Below are 21,121 nucleotides of genomic sequence, written 5' to 3' on the forward strand. Positions count from 1 at the left end.
GTTTAAATTTTTCAAAAATACTTAATAGTTTTCTCAGGATTTGAAAAAAATGCACTGGAGCATTTAAAAAGCACTGGAGCCGAAATTTTGTGACTTCTTCTTCTTCTTCGTCTAACCGTTCACGTCCACATCTAAACATAAGCCTCTTCAAGTCTTCATTTCCATTGTTTTTTATTGTACGCTACTTGTAGCCAATTTTCCCGGCAGTCCGTTTATGATCATCTGTTTAGAGGGTACAATTATTGCGACTCCATTTGTACTTTTGTTATCTGGGCCTGAAAAATGGACGACATTGCCAGCAGTTGTTTTAAAATGCCCTTTTCCTCTCTAGTCAGTTTCTGAGAGTCCCAGTACCGAAAGATTGTGGTCTGCAATTTCTTTTTCAATTATTTGTAACTTTCCAGGGTTTTGGATCAGTCCCTGGACGTTCCATGTACTAATTCGCTGACATTTTCTTAAATTAAATGAAAATTTGGATTCAGTGGCACAATTTCTGTCAGGTGCTTGGTCCCTCACACTTTGGCAGCCGGTAGCAAATTTCACACCATCCGACCCGGAACCGAGATGGCGCCGAGCGTGAGTCGGGTCGCTACACATTCCATCTTCACTTACCGAAATTGTCATCGTTATGGGAAGAAATTCTCTTGGGAAAATAGTTCAGTGGTTTCCCTTTGCCTTCTGCACCGCTGTATATGTGCCGTTTCTGTGGCTATCATTCTCGCCGCATGGTCAGTTTTGTAACAGCCAGCTGCCACTATCCAACCTATCACCATGTCTGGCTACCCTCACTTAGTTTAGCCTGCAGACCAATGCAGTTGCCCGGGATGTGGCACGTGGAGCCATAAGTGAGAGTTGAGTGCCTTATGAGGACCAGTTATCAAAAACAATCTCCCGTCTATGACGTTTGATGTAGCCGTTCCAATAAAAGGTGCTACCTCTATAACACACTCATACACCCCATCAATTATAGTATGCTTTACATCCATTATCTCCAATATTCTTGTATTTCTGGTTTCATCTCTACTTGATATACCAGTGGCTTTTCACCAGAAGTCCATTTGCTGTATTTGCAAGCAGTACCGGCGCTAGGGTATAGGGCGCCCGCCTGCAAAACTAGCATAGGCGCCCTTCGGTTTCTTTTAAATTAGTATTTTGTACAGCACCAGCAGAAAAAAGCTCATTTTGGCGCCCCCTAAACAGGGGCGCCCGCCTGCAGTGCATCCATTGCAGGCCCGTTATCGCCGGCCCTGTTTGCAAGTATGCTGACATACGTTATAATGATGAATGTTATGAATTTTCTTTAGAAATACTTTGGCCCCATAGGATAGTGTTCAATAATGCGATAACTTTCCTTCCTTTCGTGCACCTTTCTTGGTTATTCTTGTCCAATATTTCCATCTTGTGCAATTTTAAGTTCCAAGTAATTATATTCCTGACAGTAATTGATAGTTATTTCATTTTCCAACGCTAGATCCAGCTGTATTCCTCCGACGCACATATTTACATTTTTAAATAATAATTTTAGATCAGATCAGGGTTTTCAATTCTTTGCAATATTAAAAGATTTCTTCAACTTACCTTATTTTTAACCAAAATCTAAGGTAACGGTTTTTTCAATTAACCTAATTAATATTCTCATTACTGTTTCCGTTATAATATGTAGTAGTAAAGTAGGTATATTATTAGATACTACCAGCAGGATTCTTAATATGGATGATATACCGTAATACTTTCTCTGTCATTTACTCAACAAGAACAACAAATATTTTAGCATATTATATTTAATATTTATCATAATCATTATCGTATTCAGTCACCTGTTTATAAAAAAAGTTGTTATGTGTAATGACAGTATCTGTTGATATTTCATGCAAAAACTGATGCCGGGTTATACATTTATTTTCATTGGTGTAAATATCTTTAGCAATGAAATATTGAATAAAATGAATCAAACTTCGAGGTAATGTAATTTATTTAGAACAGGAACTATACGAAAAATGGTGGAGTCTTCGACTATAGATTATAAGAAAATTTAAGCAAATATAAACCAGGTAGAATTCAGTTAAACTTAAAACAGAGCAACTTCTAGGTCGACATCGACATAATAGGCCATGGTAGTGAACTAAGAAGAAACAGCCTCTAGTCTCAAGCGGCTCGAGCAATCATGGCCAAGGCGTGAGAAGTATGACAAGAGAAGTAATTGAGTAGGGGGGTAAGAATACTTGGAATCAAGTTGTCAACTTTATATAACAATTTATAACGCAAAGTAAAAAGGCAATGAAAACAGAATAGAGGATCAATACAAACTGGAAAAACTGGCAAAGAAACTGAAATCTCAACAACAAGACTCCAGTAAGAAAACACAGTGGTAGCTTGGCTCGTAGTGATGAAGGCAAAGGAAACACTTTTGCGGAATATATTATGCCTGTATTTCAACCCTAAAATAGTACTTAGTGGGTCTATTGAAAACAAGATTCAAAGAAGAACAATGGTTCTTCTTTTCGTCTTGTTTCCAATATACCAACTAACATGCGTGCAACAACCGCAAACATAGGCCAAAAAAGAGACAATGAAGAAACTTATATAGAACCGTATGGATTGGGTATCAGAAACGAAAGAAGTGATATGCTATCAATTTTTTCAGTAAAAGAAAGAGCTGTTGAATTTGTCAGAAGAGGATTAACTACACATTACTTCGGCCCAGAGCCGACTAAGGAGCACCTTCCGCGGCTAGAAAAAAGTTTGGATACGAAGGCAACATAAACTATCACTGAGAAAGTATACCCGGTCAAGCAAATGGCAAAATTTATGGAGGATATGAGCTAATGGAGTTGAAGTACTCCGAAAAACAAGCATAAATCACACAACAGACCTCTTTATTGGACATGCATCAGTCAAGAAACTGCAAACTGACAAGAACGGATGGTACCAATCTATTGAGATTGTTTCATGAAGAACTCTTTAGATTCTGTGGCAGAGAACCTGTAAAAGATAAATCGCAAGCGGCAAACACTTTTTGAAGACTACCAAGTGACTCCAGAAATATATGGTACCCATCCTCTAGAACTGTATAAGCTGGTCAGGATTCCCAAATTCTGAAATGGGTATCACTAATAAGTGAAAAATGTATAACAAGTCAATTGGTCAATGCGATTGGTTTATAAAAAACAGCTTCCTAAAAAATCTCGTATTTGGTTCGACCAAATTAGTCTTAGAACTATATCTTGTAGTGGCGTTTTAATCTTTGCCAGTAAAAAAATATTACTCTCTAGATACTAAAATGTCTTTGCTTTCAGGAGTCAGATTATGTCTGCTGGTAGAAGCTCTCAGAAAGAAGCCTTTGAAACCTTCCTGGAACAAGAGGCCGGCCAATCAACATCATTATCTGGAAAATGTAACTTGTGCTTTGAGTGCTATAGAACAAGATGGAATTAAACTTGTAAATATAGGTAAGTTGATTTACTTTAAACTTATAAAAGCATTATGGACGGCATAGAAGAGTAGATTATTTTTATTTAAGTTAGTTACCAAATAACTCACGTGTCTGTCTTTTATCCTGCGTCCGTTCTATCCTATGTTGATTCTTTATTGCGCTTTATTGTAATGTAGTTATATTAACATAAATTCCAAAATGTTATCGAATATTCATGAAATTTATGAATTTTTAGTTTATTTTTAAACTTTACATGTTTGTTAAATAAACATAAGTTGGATCATCTGCTTACGTTTCTGGTATATTGTCGTATATAATATCATAAGAGAGAAAATTTTGCCGGCAATATTTTCGACTGGTATGAAAGTTTGTTGCCTGGCAATTTTCGCGAATTAAATTTTGACTTAAATCACGAGACGTCAGTCGAGTGATTTTGTCAAAATTTCATAAGCGAAAATTACCAAAAGGCAACGAACTTGAATGAAACCAGGAGAAAATTTTGCCGGTAAATAATTTTCTCTCGAATGATATTCGACAAGACTATTTCACGAGACAATTAATGCACCATATCAACGAAATATAATCTGTATTTATTTGTTATTACCAGACACTTTCGTGACAGATCTGTCATAATTTTGTCGCTGAGAAATCACGTCGCTAAGGAGTTTTGTCAGTAGGAAACGATGCGTTGCTATGCCGTTTTATCAGTTAAAAACAGTCTAGTGAAATAGTCAATGAAAAATAATACTAAACTTACCTTAGTACAGATGTGCACTTAAACAAGTTACAAAATGAAGTTTCTTTGAAGTTACAAAATGAAAATCGATTTTGGAAGGAAATGGACATGTGGCAATTTGGCCCAAGCAGGGTTTGGTCCCCTTAAACCTCCCCCAATATTTGTATACGTTTCAATTAAATTATTATTGTGATACCATTAGTTAAACACAATGTTTTTAAAACTTTTTTGTCTCCTAGTATTTTTTCGATAAGCCAGTTTTATCGAGAAATTTCGAGAAAATCCACCACATATAATTTGTAGATGGTTAAGTAAGATTATAGAAAACTGGTAATAATATAAAAATTCATTTATAATTTACATTTTGTAAGGAACTCAAAAATTTTGAAACATAGCCGCATCAGCCGCAGAAACATAAATAAGCCGCATCTCGATAAAAACTGGCTTATCGAAAAAGTACTAAGAGGCAAAAAGTTCTAGTAACGTTGTATTTAACTAATGGTACTACTATAATAATTTAATTGGATCTTACGCAAACATTTGGGAAGTTTAAGGGAACAAAACCCCCATCAACTTTTTATGGGGTACAAAAATTTCAGTTATTCTTTTAAGATGTTTCTGCCATAAGAAAGCCACATGTCCATTTTCAATATACAGTTCTCGTTATATTGATAAAATCGATTTTCATTTTGTACCTTCAAGGGTTTTAACTGTTATTATGCTCACATTTGTAGGTACTAAGGTAAGTTAGGCTCAATCGAACTATTTTTGGTCCCAGAATATGTCGTTTAATTTATGATCTAGCTTTTGTTACACCGTGTATTTTTAGGTACCTTTAGAAGCCTCTGTTTATTGTTTTGACGTTTCACTGACATCATGATTAAAAATGGCTCATAGACCATTTTATGGCAAATAATATCTCATTTGAAATTTATTTTCAAGTTCTCTTCTACAAAACCTATACAATTATTATTTTCAGTCTCCAATATCGAGCATTTCTGCGTTGGCGTCCTTTGACTTTTCACAAATGTTACAATATCGTACTCTTCATTTAATTCATTAATTTCGTCGTATCTTCTGATTCTCCATTTTTGCCACCCTCATCTTGCACCGGGCCGTATATTTTTCTCAGTATCTTTCTCCCGAATGTCCTGAATTGGGCTTCATCTTTTCTCGTCATTACCCAGGTTTCACAACCATAGGTCTACGGGTAGAGATTCATCAAGTCAAACTAGTTTGATTTTATTCGACAAACTTGACTTGACTTGAAAATCAAACTTTTTTTGTAAAAAAGTTTGACTTGACTTGATTTCGATATCTTTAGGTTTGACTTGAAATCAAACTTCTTCAAACAGTTTGAAGTTTGAATATCATATTGGCAACGTGTTTATTTCCAATTCTAATTGAGAGCGTACGGATTTTTTTGTCACTTATTTGGATAGGTCTGAATCTGTACTCTGCTACTCCGCAAATTAGTTTGTAGTTCATATTTAGACGTCCATGTTTGGCTTGTTTATTACGTTCATTTTGAAGTGTTTGGCTTTGGGAGATAATATCTGAATTTGGATATTTTTCGGTTCAGAATAAGTACCAGAACAAATTGAGTCTGATATTGAAGGTATTCCCAGTGCAAAAATTAAAAGAAACAATCTGTAGTCAAAGCAGCATTAATTAATAAAAATAAATATACTGATTTATTTGATGTTGCGGCAGGTGATTTCAAAACAATGAAAATTGCAAAGTGCATATATACTTCCATTATGTAAAAATAAAGAACAGCGTTATAAAATCACAAACAAATGAACTAATTCTTTAAAAGGGCGGCGTTATGCATAACTCGACCAAGCGTCATTTCTTTAAAATCGAGATAACAGCGGATTCTGGTGACACATAGGACTATAGAACTATCTTGGAAAAATCCCTGTTATTGTCACGTTAACGGTTACTAAGAAAAACAAAAATAAACCAAGCGACATTCTGTCTATTAAGGGTTTTTAGTTTTGCATAACAAGACTATATTCATAACTGTCATTCTTAACTGCCATTCATAACTGCCATATATTCATAACTGCCATTCATAACGCAATTGTACCGCAATTGTAACGTTTCGCAATTGTAGACTATGCGCCGACTAACCGTCTTTGGTCTGTTTATGCTAAACTAAGCGTTTGGAAAAAATAACATTTTTGTCCTCATTAATGTACCTACACATTAATTTTGAAGTTTCGTTCAAAAAATGATGGATTTTTTTAAAGTGAAAATGCTGTGTTTATATATAATTAAATTGAAAAATACAAATAATCTATATAAAATCTCTATATTATAATTATATCTAACGTGCTATGTACTAAGAGTATAGTATAGTATAAGTCATAAAATGGACCTTTCGGGATTCTTTTATATTATTTTGAATTTTGAATGTTTATTAATCATTTCTGTACTAAGAGTATAAGTCAATAGGCTGTTTTTCATATACCAATTCCATGTATAAATAATAAAATAAAATTTCATATTCAATATTCCATGTATAAATATTGATTTTATTCCGACAGTACAACTTTTAATTTCAAAAGTCTGCTTTGTATTAAGAGTACAAGCGTTGATTGAAATATTGTACAAGTCAACATACTGTTAAATAGTACCTTCCGCTTTCACTTACGCAGCTTGACTAAGAGCTTTAGTACAGACACCACATGTTATGAGATTCTGGGACATTTGTATTGGAAAAATGTAGATAATCCAAATTTGACCATAAAATTTCAAGGAATTAACATGCTTCTTAGAAAGGGGTTGGTACGAAAACAGATTTTTGAGGTTCTTTGTTTTCTTCCTTTTTAACTTTCGTAAACCTTGTTTATGACTTTCGTTCTGTCGTGCCGGTGTTTATTGTTATCGGTTATAAAAGCAGAAAATTATAAAAATAGCTAGATCCCATTTACCAAAAACTGTTCATTTAGTATTTTTTTATTTAATTTTGTTGTGCATGCTTAAAATAGTTTACTCTACTGTGAAAGTGTCAGTGTTCTATTGTACATGATTTTTATAAATTAGTAGAGGGAAACAAATACTAAAATTATTGGAACTAAAGGATGATTTATATGGCACTCAATGTATTATTAAATTTCTTATCTTAATTGGCAACTAACATGTCTATCTCAACAAAAAAGTATTTCTTCTTCTTTTTGTATAGACATTACTCTGTCTGTTTTTTCAATGTGCCTCTGGTAAGTTGTCGTTCCATCGTTTCCGTGGTCTTCGCACTGATCGTCTTCCTATTGGGGAACCGTCTCTCGCTGTCCTGACTATCCTATTTGTTGTCATTCCGCTTATGTGGTCATTCCATTCTATTCTTCTGTTTCTTACCCAGTTATTATTGTTACACACCTTGCATCTACGTCGTATATCTGTAGGGGAGACCGGGGCTAGTTGTCACAGTTTTTGGTTCAGGCTCTGTAACTCGGACACTTTTTATTTTTTTTTTAACCAAAATTTCTCCACATAATTAGTTGAAATGTGGGCTATCCATTCATATTTTTCTAAAATTGTAGATACGAGTGGTTAAAATGATGGGGCATGTTGTCACAGTACCTGGGACAAATTGTCACAGTATTACAAAAATATAGTAAATGTGAAATAAAACGTTGTTATTCAAAGAAGAACTTGTAAACTTAGAAATAACTACATATCGTCCTCTGAGTCACAATTGTGGCACAGATAAAATTGATTTTCATTGGTGCGCAGCCTGTATGTGTGCATTGTTTGCATGCTGTTCGTTGGTCCATATAAATCTTATTTGTTCGATGAAATGCTTTCTTTTCTTTTGGTCCTACTTTTTTTTGGTAGAAGGCAGATTCATTTTAACGCTTTTCTTTTTTTGTATATTTTTTTTGTTCTGTCTAGACTTTTCGTCCTGCACAATTTCATCCTTGACTGCAGTATCTGTTAGTATTGATGATTTGCGTTTTTTTACGTTAAACGCGGTTGGTCCTCTTCGCAGCCTTTGGGAAAGGACGAACCGTTTCTACAGACTGCTTTAAATCCTCCGGGTGGTGTCATTTCCGACTCTCATTTTTTTACCTATAGTAAATCCGAGGGACCTAAAAATTGAAACTTGTAAAATTCTTCAATTGTTGATTTGTTCAAGTTCAAAACAGGGAGGATATCCCTACCTGTTTTAGGAAAAGGAAATTATTAGTTTGAAAGGCTCTTAAAGGATTCTTAGCTGCAAGGTTTTCATTCGAATCTTAATTTTCTTGGATGTTGACAAATTGATTATTTGGTGTCTTTTGAATGTTCTCACCGCTTGTCTGTAGGTTTACTAAATTATCTAACCTACGATCTTCGTGTCCTGTACATATTAGTTCATTTTTCCCTCCTAGGGTGTCAGGTGTGCCCACCTCCGTTTCATTTGGGTTCTTTCGATCGGTAACGTAATTAGGGAGGAAGTCTTATTCTGAGAATATATCCCTGTTAAAGGGATAAATACCAGTGAACCTAAATCCCGACATTATATTGTTTGAAGTATCGTAGGCCGAGATGTTGCCATAATACAGGTATATCATAAGGTAGTAATAGCTTTTCCAGGGGTTTGACTTCATCCATGCTATGCAAGCAGAATAACAGCATTTATGTTAGAAATTAAATTTTAATCCTGTAGATATTAAATCACTTTTTCACAAAAAGTTTACCTTTGACAAATTCATAAATGATTTACCCTGTATTCTTTAGCAATTTGGTCTAAAATCATTTCAACAGATTTAAATGCTGCGGGGCAAGTTGTCACAGTGACATCTTGCCCCTTGCCCCGTGTAATTTGTGATAACTAGTAGCCCCACATAACCTTCCGTAACTGAATGTCAAATCAAAACTATTCCAATAAATAAATATATCAAAATATGCCTACTTATGTAATCTATAAGATTGACAGTACCCTTTAAAATATATTTTTATTACCTTGGTTTCACAAATTCAGTCACAGCACGAGATGTTTTAAGATTAAAAATTTTACATGAGAAGCCTCAAAACACATTTATACAAATAAAAGAAATAATTACTGGTCGATATCTGTAATATTTTGTGTGTAATTGGTGATGAATAATACCTTTCGCATGTAGATGGTACAGCGTGTTAACTTCACAAATAAGGTAGAAATCGGCATTGTGACAACTTACCCCTCTGACAACTAGCCCCGGTCTCCCCTACTTCTAGCTTTGTCGAAGGGTTTTCATCTCCGCCTTTTCGAGCAATCTTTTTGTCCTCTCCGTGTCGGGCCTATTCACTTGATCTTCCAATTCTGTTTCGAGCCTTCCGTAGCTAGATAGTGTGATGCCTAGGTATCTAAACTCCATCACTCTTTCTATTATCTGACCTTCCAGCTCCAATTTACATCTTATTGGATCTGCTGTTATAACATTGGATTATGTTGAACTGGTGCAGCATACGTTGTAAATCATCTTCACTTTGAGAGATTAGTATTGTATCGTTCGCATAGCAGCTATTTTAAGTTGTTTTTCTCCCATTTGGTACCTTTTTTTAGTTCTTACTTTTTTTTTATTATTTCGCCCATGACCAGGTTGAACAATAAAGGACTCAAGGAATCCCCCTGTCTTATGTCATTGCCGGCTTCAATTGGGTCAGTTAATTCATCGTCCACTTTTACTTTTATTGTGTTGTTCTGGTAGATGTTTTCGATCGTTTTAATTATTCCGAGAGAAACAAAAAAGTATATCTACGAAATAAATTATTTTACAAACTCTTTCAAACTAGTTTGACAAACAGTTTGAATTTTCAAACCTGTACGATTGACCAGTTTGAATTAACTTGAATTATTTGTTATAGGGATTGACTTGAGTTTGACTTGAAATTAAGTCAAACTCAAGTCAAGTTCAAACATTCAAGTCAAACTTGTGCAACTCTATCTACGGGTCTAATTAATGTTCTGTAGATAATCTTTTTGGTTCTTTTGTCTAATAATTTCGATGTCATAAATCTTTCATTATCATAGTATGTACGATTCCCACTGGAAATAGATGTATTAATTTCAATAGGTATCTATTTACTGAATTCTTCTGATGGATTTCTGTGCCCAGATAACGGAAGGCGTCCATACATTCGACGGTATAGTTGTCTATTGTGATATTTTGACGATCATGTACTTCGTATTTGTATCGCTTATTTTAAGCCCTCCTGTTCGTTCTTCAGGGTCAATTTCCTTGAACACTTCCATCGCCTGCATATGCCGTAATTTGTACTGTTTTGGTAATGTTTTCAGTAATATTTACCTATGTGATTAATATGATCTGTGGCTAATGAACGTAGTTCAAAGCAAAACCTCGTCATTACACACTACTAAACATTCAATTTTTATGTCTAATTAAGTAAATAACTACTGATTTAAGATTCAATTACTGTTTGAACCGATACTATTAATAGTCGTGGCGTCAGTTTTATTGATATTTGATGTCAAGTCTAGTGTCATCAACTATCATTTTCAAGAAACGTTCGAGTCACCCCTCAATTATAAAAAAAATAGGTAGAAATAATGAGTTAATTATACACACGTGCGCGTGCTAAAAGCCCGTTATAGTAATAAAGGATGATAAAGGTGCGTTTTCACCAAAAAACATTTACAACCATTTACACACAAATATTAAAAATCATTTGCTAACGTTTACCAACACATGTTTGTCACAGTTTGGCCAAAACAGGAATTCGCGAATTTGAATAGTTTGCAAACATTTACCACCATTTCGTCTTGTTTGTACAAAACGGCTGCGAGAAGAGAATTTATATGTGCGACTAGTTTTATAATCATGTCTGCGTTAATTAAAAACAAAATTTTGGTTTTGAACAGTTTTATTCATGAAATAATCACAGCAAATTGCACTCGATCTCTAAAATTATTATCGAATTGTTTCCCTCGTACCACTTTGACATAATTTCACTCCCCTTTGGGTCCTGAAATTACACTGTCAAATTGTCACTCAACATAATTTGACGGCAATTGCCACTTTGACATAATTTCGCTCCCCTTCGGGTCGTGAAATTAAAACTGTCAAAGCGTCACTCGGGATACAAATCGATAATTTTAGAGCTCTCGTGTAATTAGTACTGATAATTACCAAAATTCATTCGTAAATTAGATAATTGCTGTGTATTTTAAAATAATTACTGTATTTATCATTCTTTTGTGTCTCGAGTAATAGCGGTAATAGTATGGTATAACTAGACCCAAACCCAGACATCCAAAGTGAAAGGTATCCTTCAATACCAAATTGTTTATGGTCCAAATATTGGTCTGTCAAAAGTTACACCATTTTGAGCGTCAGGTTTGGGGGGGAGGTGGGGAAAAATTCGGCAAATTAAGTAGTTTTCTACGTTTTCCTTCAATATTTCTAAAACTATGCGGTTTAGCGTGAACAATGTTCTATACAAAAATGTTCTACATTAAATTCTAAACACAAAAAGTCCAATTCATAATACTCCTAAAACTAACGGTTCCAAAGTTACGGAGGTAGTATAGTATAATTGGTCCAAAAATAGGCCTAATCCCAAAATAAAAGTTTTTTTCCAACACCAAATTGTTCCATATGGTCCGCATATTGTTTAGTAAAAAGATACACCATTTTGAGCGTCAGGTTTGGGGGGAAAGGGAGGGGAGAATTCGGTAAATTAGTAGTTTTTTACGTTTTTCGTCAATATTTCTAAACCTTCGCGGTTTAGCGTGAACAATATTTTATACAAAAATGTTCTACATTAAATTTGAAACGAAAATTTTACTGTTGGAAAGATATTCATGTGACATTGTCCATAGAAAGTTCAGAGTGGGTTTCTTGGTACCAGAGATTTATATCTAGGCCTGTAGAAGCTTCTTGAAGGTGGTGAGGTTGACTTTCCTTCAAGGGCTTCTCAGTAACATACCATCGGCCATTAAAATAGCAAATTATATTTAGAAAATACAATCCTGTTAAAAAAATTGTTTCCTCAGTAATAATTTGTCCAAAAAATGTAAAAAATATGGAAAACCTCCACTTTACACCCTCCGTAATTGCGGAATCATTGATTTTAGAACAATTATGCATAGGACCTTTTTCGTTTCAAATTTAATGTAGAACATTTTTGTATAGAATATTGTTCACGCCAAACCGTTTACGTTTGGAAATATTGATGAAAAACGTAAAAAACTACTAATTTACCGATTTCTCCCCCTCCCTCCCCCAAACCTTACGCTTAAAAGGGTGTAACTTTTTACTGAACAATGTGTGGACCATATAGAACAATTTGGTGTTGGAGGAAAACTTTCACTTTGGATGTCTGGGTTATGCCTTTTTTTGGATAAATTGTATCATACTATAATTATTAGTTTTTTCACACGGAAAAGTATTATAAACGCTCCTTAACCGGCAAATGTCAACTTTCTGTTGTAAAAATGATCAATGCACATATCACTTTTAGTTTGTGCTACCTAAAAATGGTCAGAATGATCTGTTAACAAATTCATTACACAAAGTTTTAAAAAAGGTTTTAACAAACATTTTTATAGCTTTTTTTACAGCACAGCACATTTTTTTACGAGAATTATAATGATTCGCAATTTTTTCTGCGAATTACGCTTTACAAATATAGCATATAAATATAATTCAACGAAAAATAAATGTAACTATACCTACGTCACGAAGATCGTGGGTACCTATCTAATATTGAAATTTATAAAATTCCTAGGAACCCACACACTATCAGCGGCTAAAAATAGTGCACGTGGTTACGATAATGTTTGTGTATCATGCGAATCTCCATATATGTCAAAAGTACTTTACGAGAATTTTTTTTAAAGTAAATATAATAATAGTTAGGGAGGAGAATAATCTTCTTGTTCTGGTACCATGGGCTGTGTATAGTGTAGCTATGCAATGATCTGAATTGTGTTATGCAGAAACTGAAAAGAACGAGGAAGAAAGTTAATCACAACAGACAAACATAAAGAAAATAAAAACGTTTATTTCCGTAATAATACTGGTAGGGGAGTAAAGTATGCTAAATTTACAGTCACTCGAACCTATTCATCATCATCATTTGGCTCTACAACTATATGTGAGTCTTGGCCGCGTTTACTATTTCCCTCCCCCTCCATTGTTGTAGTTCCTGAGCAGCTATTTCCCATTGCTGTACTCCCATTTTGCGTAGATCACTGTCTACTGAGTCCTTCCATCTATTTCTTGGGCGACCAACTGACCTTTTTCCATCGGGCCTTTCCCAGAATGTGGCGTTCAGAAGTCTTTCGTCACTTGATCTTAGCACGTGACCCGCCCATCGTATTCTGTTTGCTTTAATGTAGCGTACTATGTTTTCATCTCCATATATTGTCTAGAGTCTAGAGTTCATCATTGTGTCTTCTACTCCATTCTCCTGTTGTCTCTTCTCTGCAAGGCTCATAGATAGTCCAACTGGGGGACCTATTGGGTTGTAATTATTAGGTCCTAAAACCAAAAAAAGTTAAGTAAAATTTTCCATTTTAGTGGGGACTTTCCTTTATCCATTTATGAAGACCTATTGGGTTGTGATTATTAGGTCCTAAAACCAAAAAAAGTTGAGTAAAATTTTCCATTTTAGTGGGGAGTGTCCATTTTTTAATTTAATTTTCCATTTCCAACAATCGTTTTTTCTGATTATAGCGCCATCTATCCATAATTCAAAAAAGGTATCGAGTAAAAATTGCTTATTTTTACGTAAAGAATCCAAATCTGCAATAAAAATTTGGGGGTCCTATTTAAGATTTTAAAGTAACCCCCCACTTTACATCCGTGGGGGGTCGTGTTTAGTACCATTAGATATATTTTTCAAAAACATTTCTAAAGTGTATTTTGCAGTTTTTAGATCTGATGTTCATTTTGCGAAATATCGCGGGGTTTGTATTTAAAATTTTAAATTTACCCCCCACCCCTCTCCGTGGTGTGTCATGTTTAGTACCATTCGATAGATTTTTGAAAAATATTGATAATCTGACGCGCTAGAGTAACTGCAAAAATCCCCGCTTGGGCTGCCCTACCATACCTTTCCATGAGTTTTTTCTGCACCACTTGCTTTGTCGGACCGCATCCTCTTTGGAGAGGATTGCATAGAAGACGCATCTCCTGTCTGAGGAACCTTAGAGAATGGCTTAACTGTAGTTCATTACAACTGTTTAGAGCAGCAGCCAACAAAGTGACCATAGCCATTATGATATCCAACCTCCGATAGGTGAAGGGACTTTAAGAAGAAGAATCCTCTTTGGGTAACTGATTAATTATCTATGTTGTTGCGCTCCTGGACGTCTGTTTATGTAGGTACTATTTTTGGCCCCGTACCTACTTCCCTGTTTGGCTGTTTATGGCAACCACCTGGCTAGACCCTGATTAGATAGTTGATCAGTTTATGGGTTTCCCGATGTATCCTCTATACTCGGTTTCTGGCGAGGATATCCCTGGTCGTAAGAAATCTTCTTGTGGTCTAGTGGAAGAATTTTCTGGTCCTATTTAGGACCATCTCCCTCAGTGGTGTATACTGAAGGCATTCTGGAATAGTTACGTTTGAAACTCTGATCTTGCCATAAAGATCAATCCATTAACATGTAGTATGCCGTTTTTGTTCTTACAAGCTTCTTTCAGTTGGTCTCCGCTATTGATCTCAATACTGGGGCTGCATATAACGTCACCGCTCTAACGTAGGCCTGGTATATACAATTGAATCTTCTTAGCCTGCAATAGAGGACTGCTGGCTATTATCTGTAGGATTAATTAAATATCTTTGCCACTGTTGCCTTTTTCTTGACTTGCTGAATATGTTTTGTGAAGTTTAATCTTCTGTCGAGATGCTAGATACTTGACGACCTTTTCTGATTGAATTGTGGAAGAAATTCTTCCCTTATTTGGGAGGTCTGTTATTTAAGATGGTGAACTGGGAAATGTTCTATTGTAACCGAATATACTATATATTCTATTGAATATTGAATTGTTGTGTTTAGAGTCTTTTGTAGACGATCCTTTCCAATATTTTCCAAGTGATTTCAGTACCTATATATATTTATATACTTTTTGCATATTTCCAGTTGTTCTGAAAACATGCGTATTCTAGGCAGAATTTGTATATGTAGAATAGTCGCACTATCATTTTCATCGGTAGTTCTTTTTGTGCAATATTCTAGATGTAACATGCTTGGAAACATAAACATAAAATCCTTTATAAAAGGTATATTTGTTAAAATCCCTATACAGGGCTACATCAAAGTTAGAACTAGTTTTCGATCGGTTGACCATCATCATCAGTGCAATCCTAAAATGTGTACAACCAGATAAAATGATGCAAAGTATTTAAAATGTTGACTAAGGTTGTAAAAAGTTATAGGTTATACTCACTTAGAATCTACATGCTAACCACCAAAGTAAAAATATCCGGGTAAAAACCCTTTACAATTGATCCGTCATCGGAACATATGAAAAAGATGTGAATTATAACATGGATGAATAAAATATCCAATGTTTTTCGCCCGAGGTACCAATGAGCTCTATCTGACAAGTTCACATCATGGCTGTACGGAAGCAAGTGATTTTGATAACGGAAATTCTGAATGGTGACATGACAGGAATGACAGTTCCACAGGAAGTTATAATTTCCCTGTTGTTTTGTGGTATTTATTGTAAAATTTGTTAAATTAATAACAATAAAAACAGTCGTTCCCACCGTGGTAAATAGTCTGTAAAATTGGAAATAGACTTGATGTAAATGTTAAAATATTGTAATGGAGGAAGTAGGCAAACCACATTACACATAATACAGAAAACTTAATAAACATTATCAAACCCTTTATATGTGATATCTAGGGCTTAGAAAAGCAGTTGTGTGTTTATTTAAAGTTATCAATTATATTAGAATAATTGGAAGTTGTTATAGTATGTGGAAGTACCATAAAAAATCACTGTGTGGGTGACAAAGGTGTAGAACTGTTTTCTGATCTGGGAGGGATATACCTATAATACAAGCTAAGATACATGCCACCATTTCTCAAGATCCCTGCATATCGCCTGGAACTCTAAGGGTTCGACAAAACAGACCACTATATGAGATAGCTAACATAGGGGAGAGGGGTGGTGTTATAAATTTATGAGAATATAATTAAAATGTAACATGCTTGGAAAGATAACATCCAAGCAGATCTCCGAAAAATAAACATCCCATTTGACCCTAGGTTGATGGAAGAGCGAACAGGTTGGAGGAGAGTTGTACAGTCAGCCAGGACACACCCAGGGTTGTAGCGCTACGTGATGATGATGATGAATACTTTAGATGTGTTCTATTTCTGGTGCTACATTTCGTTTTAATTTTCTTATTATTTTTGCCACTTCTGTTGGACTTAGGTGGTCTTCTTCCTCTACTATGAAATCATCTATTGATTTTGTCTCTGTGTTACTATTACGTTCACTTTTGCCTGAGTTTTGATGTGCCTTCCGGACACTCCCGGGAAGAAGAGTAAGAAACAGCCACCATTGAAAAGAAAACTGAGGAACTAGAAAAAGAATTTTCATATTCGTAATATTTTCCTATTATTTAACAATACTTCATTAATATAAACATATTTTTCTCGTTGTAACTTTGATTTTTCATATTAATTTTGATTTTTAATTCCGATATGAATTTTGATAATACATAATTTTGATTTTCAGGTAACACGGATATAGTTAACGGCAACTTAAAACTAATCTTAGGTTTAATATGGTCGCTAATCGTCCACTACCAGATCGGGCGATCCAAATTTCCTCCTCGGAAACTCATGCTGTCATGGCTACAAGCAGTTCTTCCAGAATGCAAAGTTTCCAACCTTACTACCGATTGGAATTCTGGTGTGTTACTGTCTGCATTGGTAGATTACTGTCGGCCTGGTCTCTTCCCACACTGGAGACAATTAGGTAAGAAAATAAAACAAAACTATTAGCAAAAATAATAATAAATTGCTTTATAATGTTACATTCTTCTTCAATAGACAGTATCTATCTGTATTAGATCGCTTTTCACGATTTCTACCCACATTGTATTCTTTCTTCCTCATTTTCTTCCAATGGTCTGTCTATGTAAAATCTGTTTGACGATTCGCTCTCCTACTATTCTTGGGTGTGCCCTAAACATTTATTTTTGGTGATTTAATAATATGTGTAATGCATGGTTCTTTGTAGTCTTCGAAAACTTCTTGATGTGATTTGTCGAATCTAACCTTCCTTATCCTTTGTTCTGTTAAAATATTTCTCAGGATTTTATGCTTCAATCTTTTCATGTTGTTCTGAAGCTATTTTCTTGTGGCATTTTTATAATCAAGTATATTCAATGCGAAATAAGCCACAATTTTATCTAAAAATCATTTTATTAACGTTTCGACGCCCAAGTCGGGTGTCGTTGTCAAAATACAAAATACCTAATACTAAATAAACAAAAATGTTGTTGCTTAGTAAAAAATTCTTCTAATAATTTATTTAATCTGACTCATTTATATTGGCAATTCAGACACGTATTATACATTTTAAAGTAGACGACTTTAAAATGATATTGCCAATATTGATGAGTTGCGTTCCTGGGACGACTTTACTAAAAGATAGTTCATTCGATTACATGAAATCAATCCCAACTCAAGAATATCCGCCACAAAAAATCATAGCATGTGATCTGTCTTTAAAAAGAACCAAATGCAACGGTGGCACTGAAATTCTCGCGTTAGAGATTCCATAGTAAATCACGAGGGAAAACCAGGAAAAACCTCGTGATACTATCCCGACATCGTAAGTATTTGGGTTTACATTTAGTTTACTCTCAAAACTAATACCAAACTCTGACTTGATATTTTAAATTTTAAATAATACTAAAATACTAAATATGTACTAACTCGATATGTTACTGATTTACTAAATGTGGTATTTTCTTTCTATTGACTTCCTCCTTTAATATGGGTAACCACATCCTACTGCATTCTACCGAGGAATTTGCGACACAATTGGTTTCATTTAACATAATTAGAGCCGCTTCTTTGATTTTTCTCTTTTTACTATCTGCTTCTTTTAGGACTATACTTGAATCTCTCCACTGAACTCTATGTCCATTATCCCATGCGTGTTGACATATTTAAGATCTATCAAATTCTCGATTTTTTATATAAGATTGATGTTCATTTACTCTAACGTCTAATGGTCTTGACGTTTCACCTATATAAAATTGTTCGCATTCACAAGGTATTTTATAAATACAATTCTTTGTTCTTTCTTGTTCACTGTTAGGTTTAGTTTTAGATAGAATAGATCTCAATGTGTTTGTTGTTTTGAATGTTGTTGATATGTTGAATTTATTTCCTATTGTTTTAAGTTTCTCGGATAGTCCTTTTACATATGGTATTGATATTTTCCCCGTATTATTTCTTGTGAATGTTGTAGGATCCCGTTCTAAGTTGTTCTGTTCCATTCGATCCAATCTTGACAATTCCTTATTTATAAACGATATGGGATAATCATTTTTTAATAAAACAGATGTTAACAATTGTTTTTCTTCTAAAAATGAATTTTCGTTAGAACAACTAATTTTGGCTCTATCATATAAGGATTTAATGATTCCCTTTAATCATAACATCAACGTTAAAAAGGGAATCATTAAATCCTTATATGATAGAGCCAAAATTAGTTGTTCTAACGAAAATTCATTTTTAGAAGAAAAACAATTGTTAACATCTGTTTTATTAAAAAATGATTATCCCATATCGTTTATAAATAAGGAATTGTCAAGATTGGATCGAATGGAACAGAACAACTTAGAACGGGATCCTACAACATTCACAAGAAATAATACGAGGAAAATATCAATACCATATGTAAAAGGACTATCCGAGAAACTTAAAACAATAGGAAATAAATTCAACATATCAACAACATTCAAAACAACAAACACATTGAGATCTATTCTATCTAAAACTAAACCTAACAGTGAACAAGAAAGAACAAAGAATTGTATTTATAAAATACCTTGTGAATGCGAACAATTTTATATAGGTGAAACGTCAAGACCATTAGACGTTAGAGTAAATGAACATCAATCTTATATAAAAAATAGAGAATTTGATAGATCTCAAATATGTCAACACGCATGGGATAATGAACATAGAGTGCAGTGGAGAGATTCAAGTATAGTCCTAAAAGAAGCAGATAGTAAAAAGAGAAAAATCAAAGAAGCGGCTCTAATTATGTTAAATGAAACCAATTGTGTCGCAAATTCCTCGGTAGAATGCAGTAGGATGTGGTTACCCATATTAAAAGAGGAATTCAATAGAAAGAAAATACCACAATTAGTAAATCAGTAACATATCGAGTTAGTACATATTTAGTATTTTAGTATTATTTAAAATTTAAAATATCAAGTTAGAGTTTGGTATTAGTTTTGAGAGTAAACTAAATGTAAACCCAAATACTTACGATGTCGGGATAGTATCACGAGGTTTTTGCTGGTTTTCCCTCGTGATTTACTATGGAATCTCTAACGCGAGAATTTCAGTGCCACAGTTGCATTTGGTTGTCTTGTTAAAGACAGATCACATGCTATGATTTTTTGTGGCGGATATTCTTGAGTTGGGATTGATTTCATGTAATCGAATGAACTATCTTTTAGTAAAGTCGTCCTAGGAACGCAACTCATCAATATTGGCAATATCATTTTAAAGTCGTCTACTTTAAAATGTATAATACGTGTCTGAATTGCCGATATAAATGAGTCAGATTAAATAAATTATTAGAAGAATTTTTTACTAAGCAACAACATTTTTGTTTATTTAGTATTATTTTGTATTTTGACAACGACACCCGACTTGGGCGTCGAAACGTTAATAAAATCATTTTTAGATAAAATTGTGGCTTATTTCCCATTGAATATACTTGATTATCAATCTTTTCAATTGATACTTTTTGGTATTCCTCATATCGGGTCAATCGTTTTACTATTGTAAATCTTAGGTAGAATCTACATCTTATTTTTCAACATCATATATTTCTTCTATTTAGTAGTCAATTTTATGTAATAGGTTTGTGCTCTTTGTTCTACTCTTTGTGTTCACTTTTTTTGCTCTTTTACTGGTGGTTCATATTGAGTGAATTTCACCATTCATGCTCCTTCCATTCTCTTAGTATGTTAATTTCATTCGTTTTTTCTTTTTGATGCCTATTTATTAACATTTTCGAGCTTTGATAATATGTTTCTTAATGTTTGGCTTATTTTTTGGCTAGGGCAATCTTTTCAGTAGTCTTTTAATTTTTAACTTTTCTAATTCTTGCATTACATGCCAATATAGTCCTTATATATGGCTTATGCCTGGTTGCACCAACAAATCTTAAGCTCCAGCTTAGCCCAGCTCAGCTTATAGATAGGGCTCGTCTATCTTAGCACGTCTAAACTGATAAGTTTAAGATACAATCCACGTGGCAATTCATTGTGGCAATCTGAAAATTGATCTGAGACTCAAGTGCAACGCGTATATTTCGCAAGATGGGCCTAAGGCACGTCTTAAGCCTAAGATTTGTTGGTGCAACCAGGCATTAAAGATTCTTAATTTGTCTTAATGCTGTTTTTTTGTCCTCATTGTTCTGCCTTTGTGTTTGTTTTTATAGTTTTGATAAAACCTACATAAGCTAATTTTATTTATGATTTAAGAAAAACTTCATATTATTTAATCTTTATCTTTAATCTGTGTTTTGTACTATTATTTCCATCGAGTTATTTGTTGCACCATCTTCGTCATCATCACCAGCACGACAATAGCCTTTGTGCGTTTATATTCTAAGTTCGTTCTCCATTACAATCTATTATGGACTTGAATCTTTCAGTTTTTGTTAGGTTTTTTCTTGTTCTAATTGTTTTATATGTATATCTAAACCTGGGCCTTCCTTTTAGTCTTTTCCCGT

General features: G+C 34.1%; 1 protein-coding gene across 2 annotated transcripts in view; it reads left to right on the forward strand.

Moving 5' to 3' along the window:
• LOC114324271 (filamin-A) overlaps positions 1-21,121 on the forward strand; it is a 219,180-nt gene that overhangs the window by 17,079 nt on the left and 180,980 nt on the right. For both annotated transcript variants that reach the window (XM_050658770.1, XM_050658790.1), the window contains exons 3-4: positions 3,297-3,449; positions 16,865-17,107. In XM_050658770.1, the coding sequence (XP_050514727.1) occupies positions 3,297-3,449; positions 16,865-17,107 (396 nt within the window). The remainder of the gene's footprint in view (positions 1-3,296; positions 3,450-16,864; positions 17,108-21,121) is intronic.

This window comes from Diabrotica virgifera, chromosome 1, assembly GCF_917563875.1.
Source record: "Diabrotica virgifera virgifera chromosome 1, PGI_DIABVI_V3a".
Lineage (NCBI taxonomy): Eukaryota > Metazoa > Arthropoda > Insecta > Coleoptera > Chrysomelidae > Diabrotica > Diabrotica virgifera.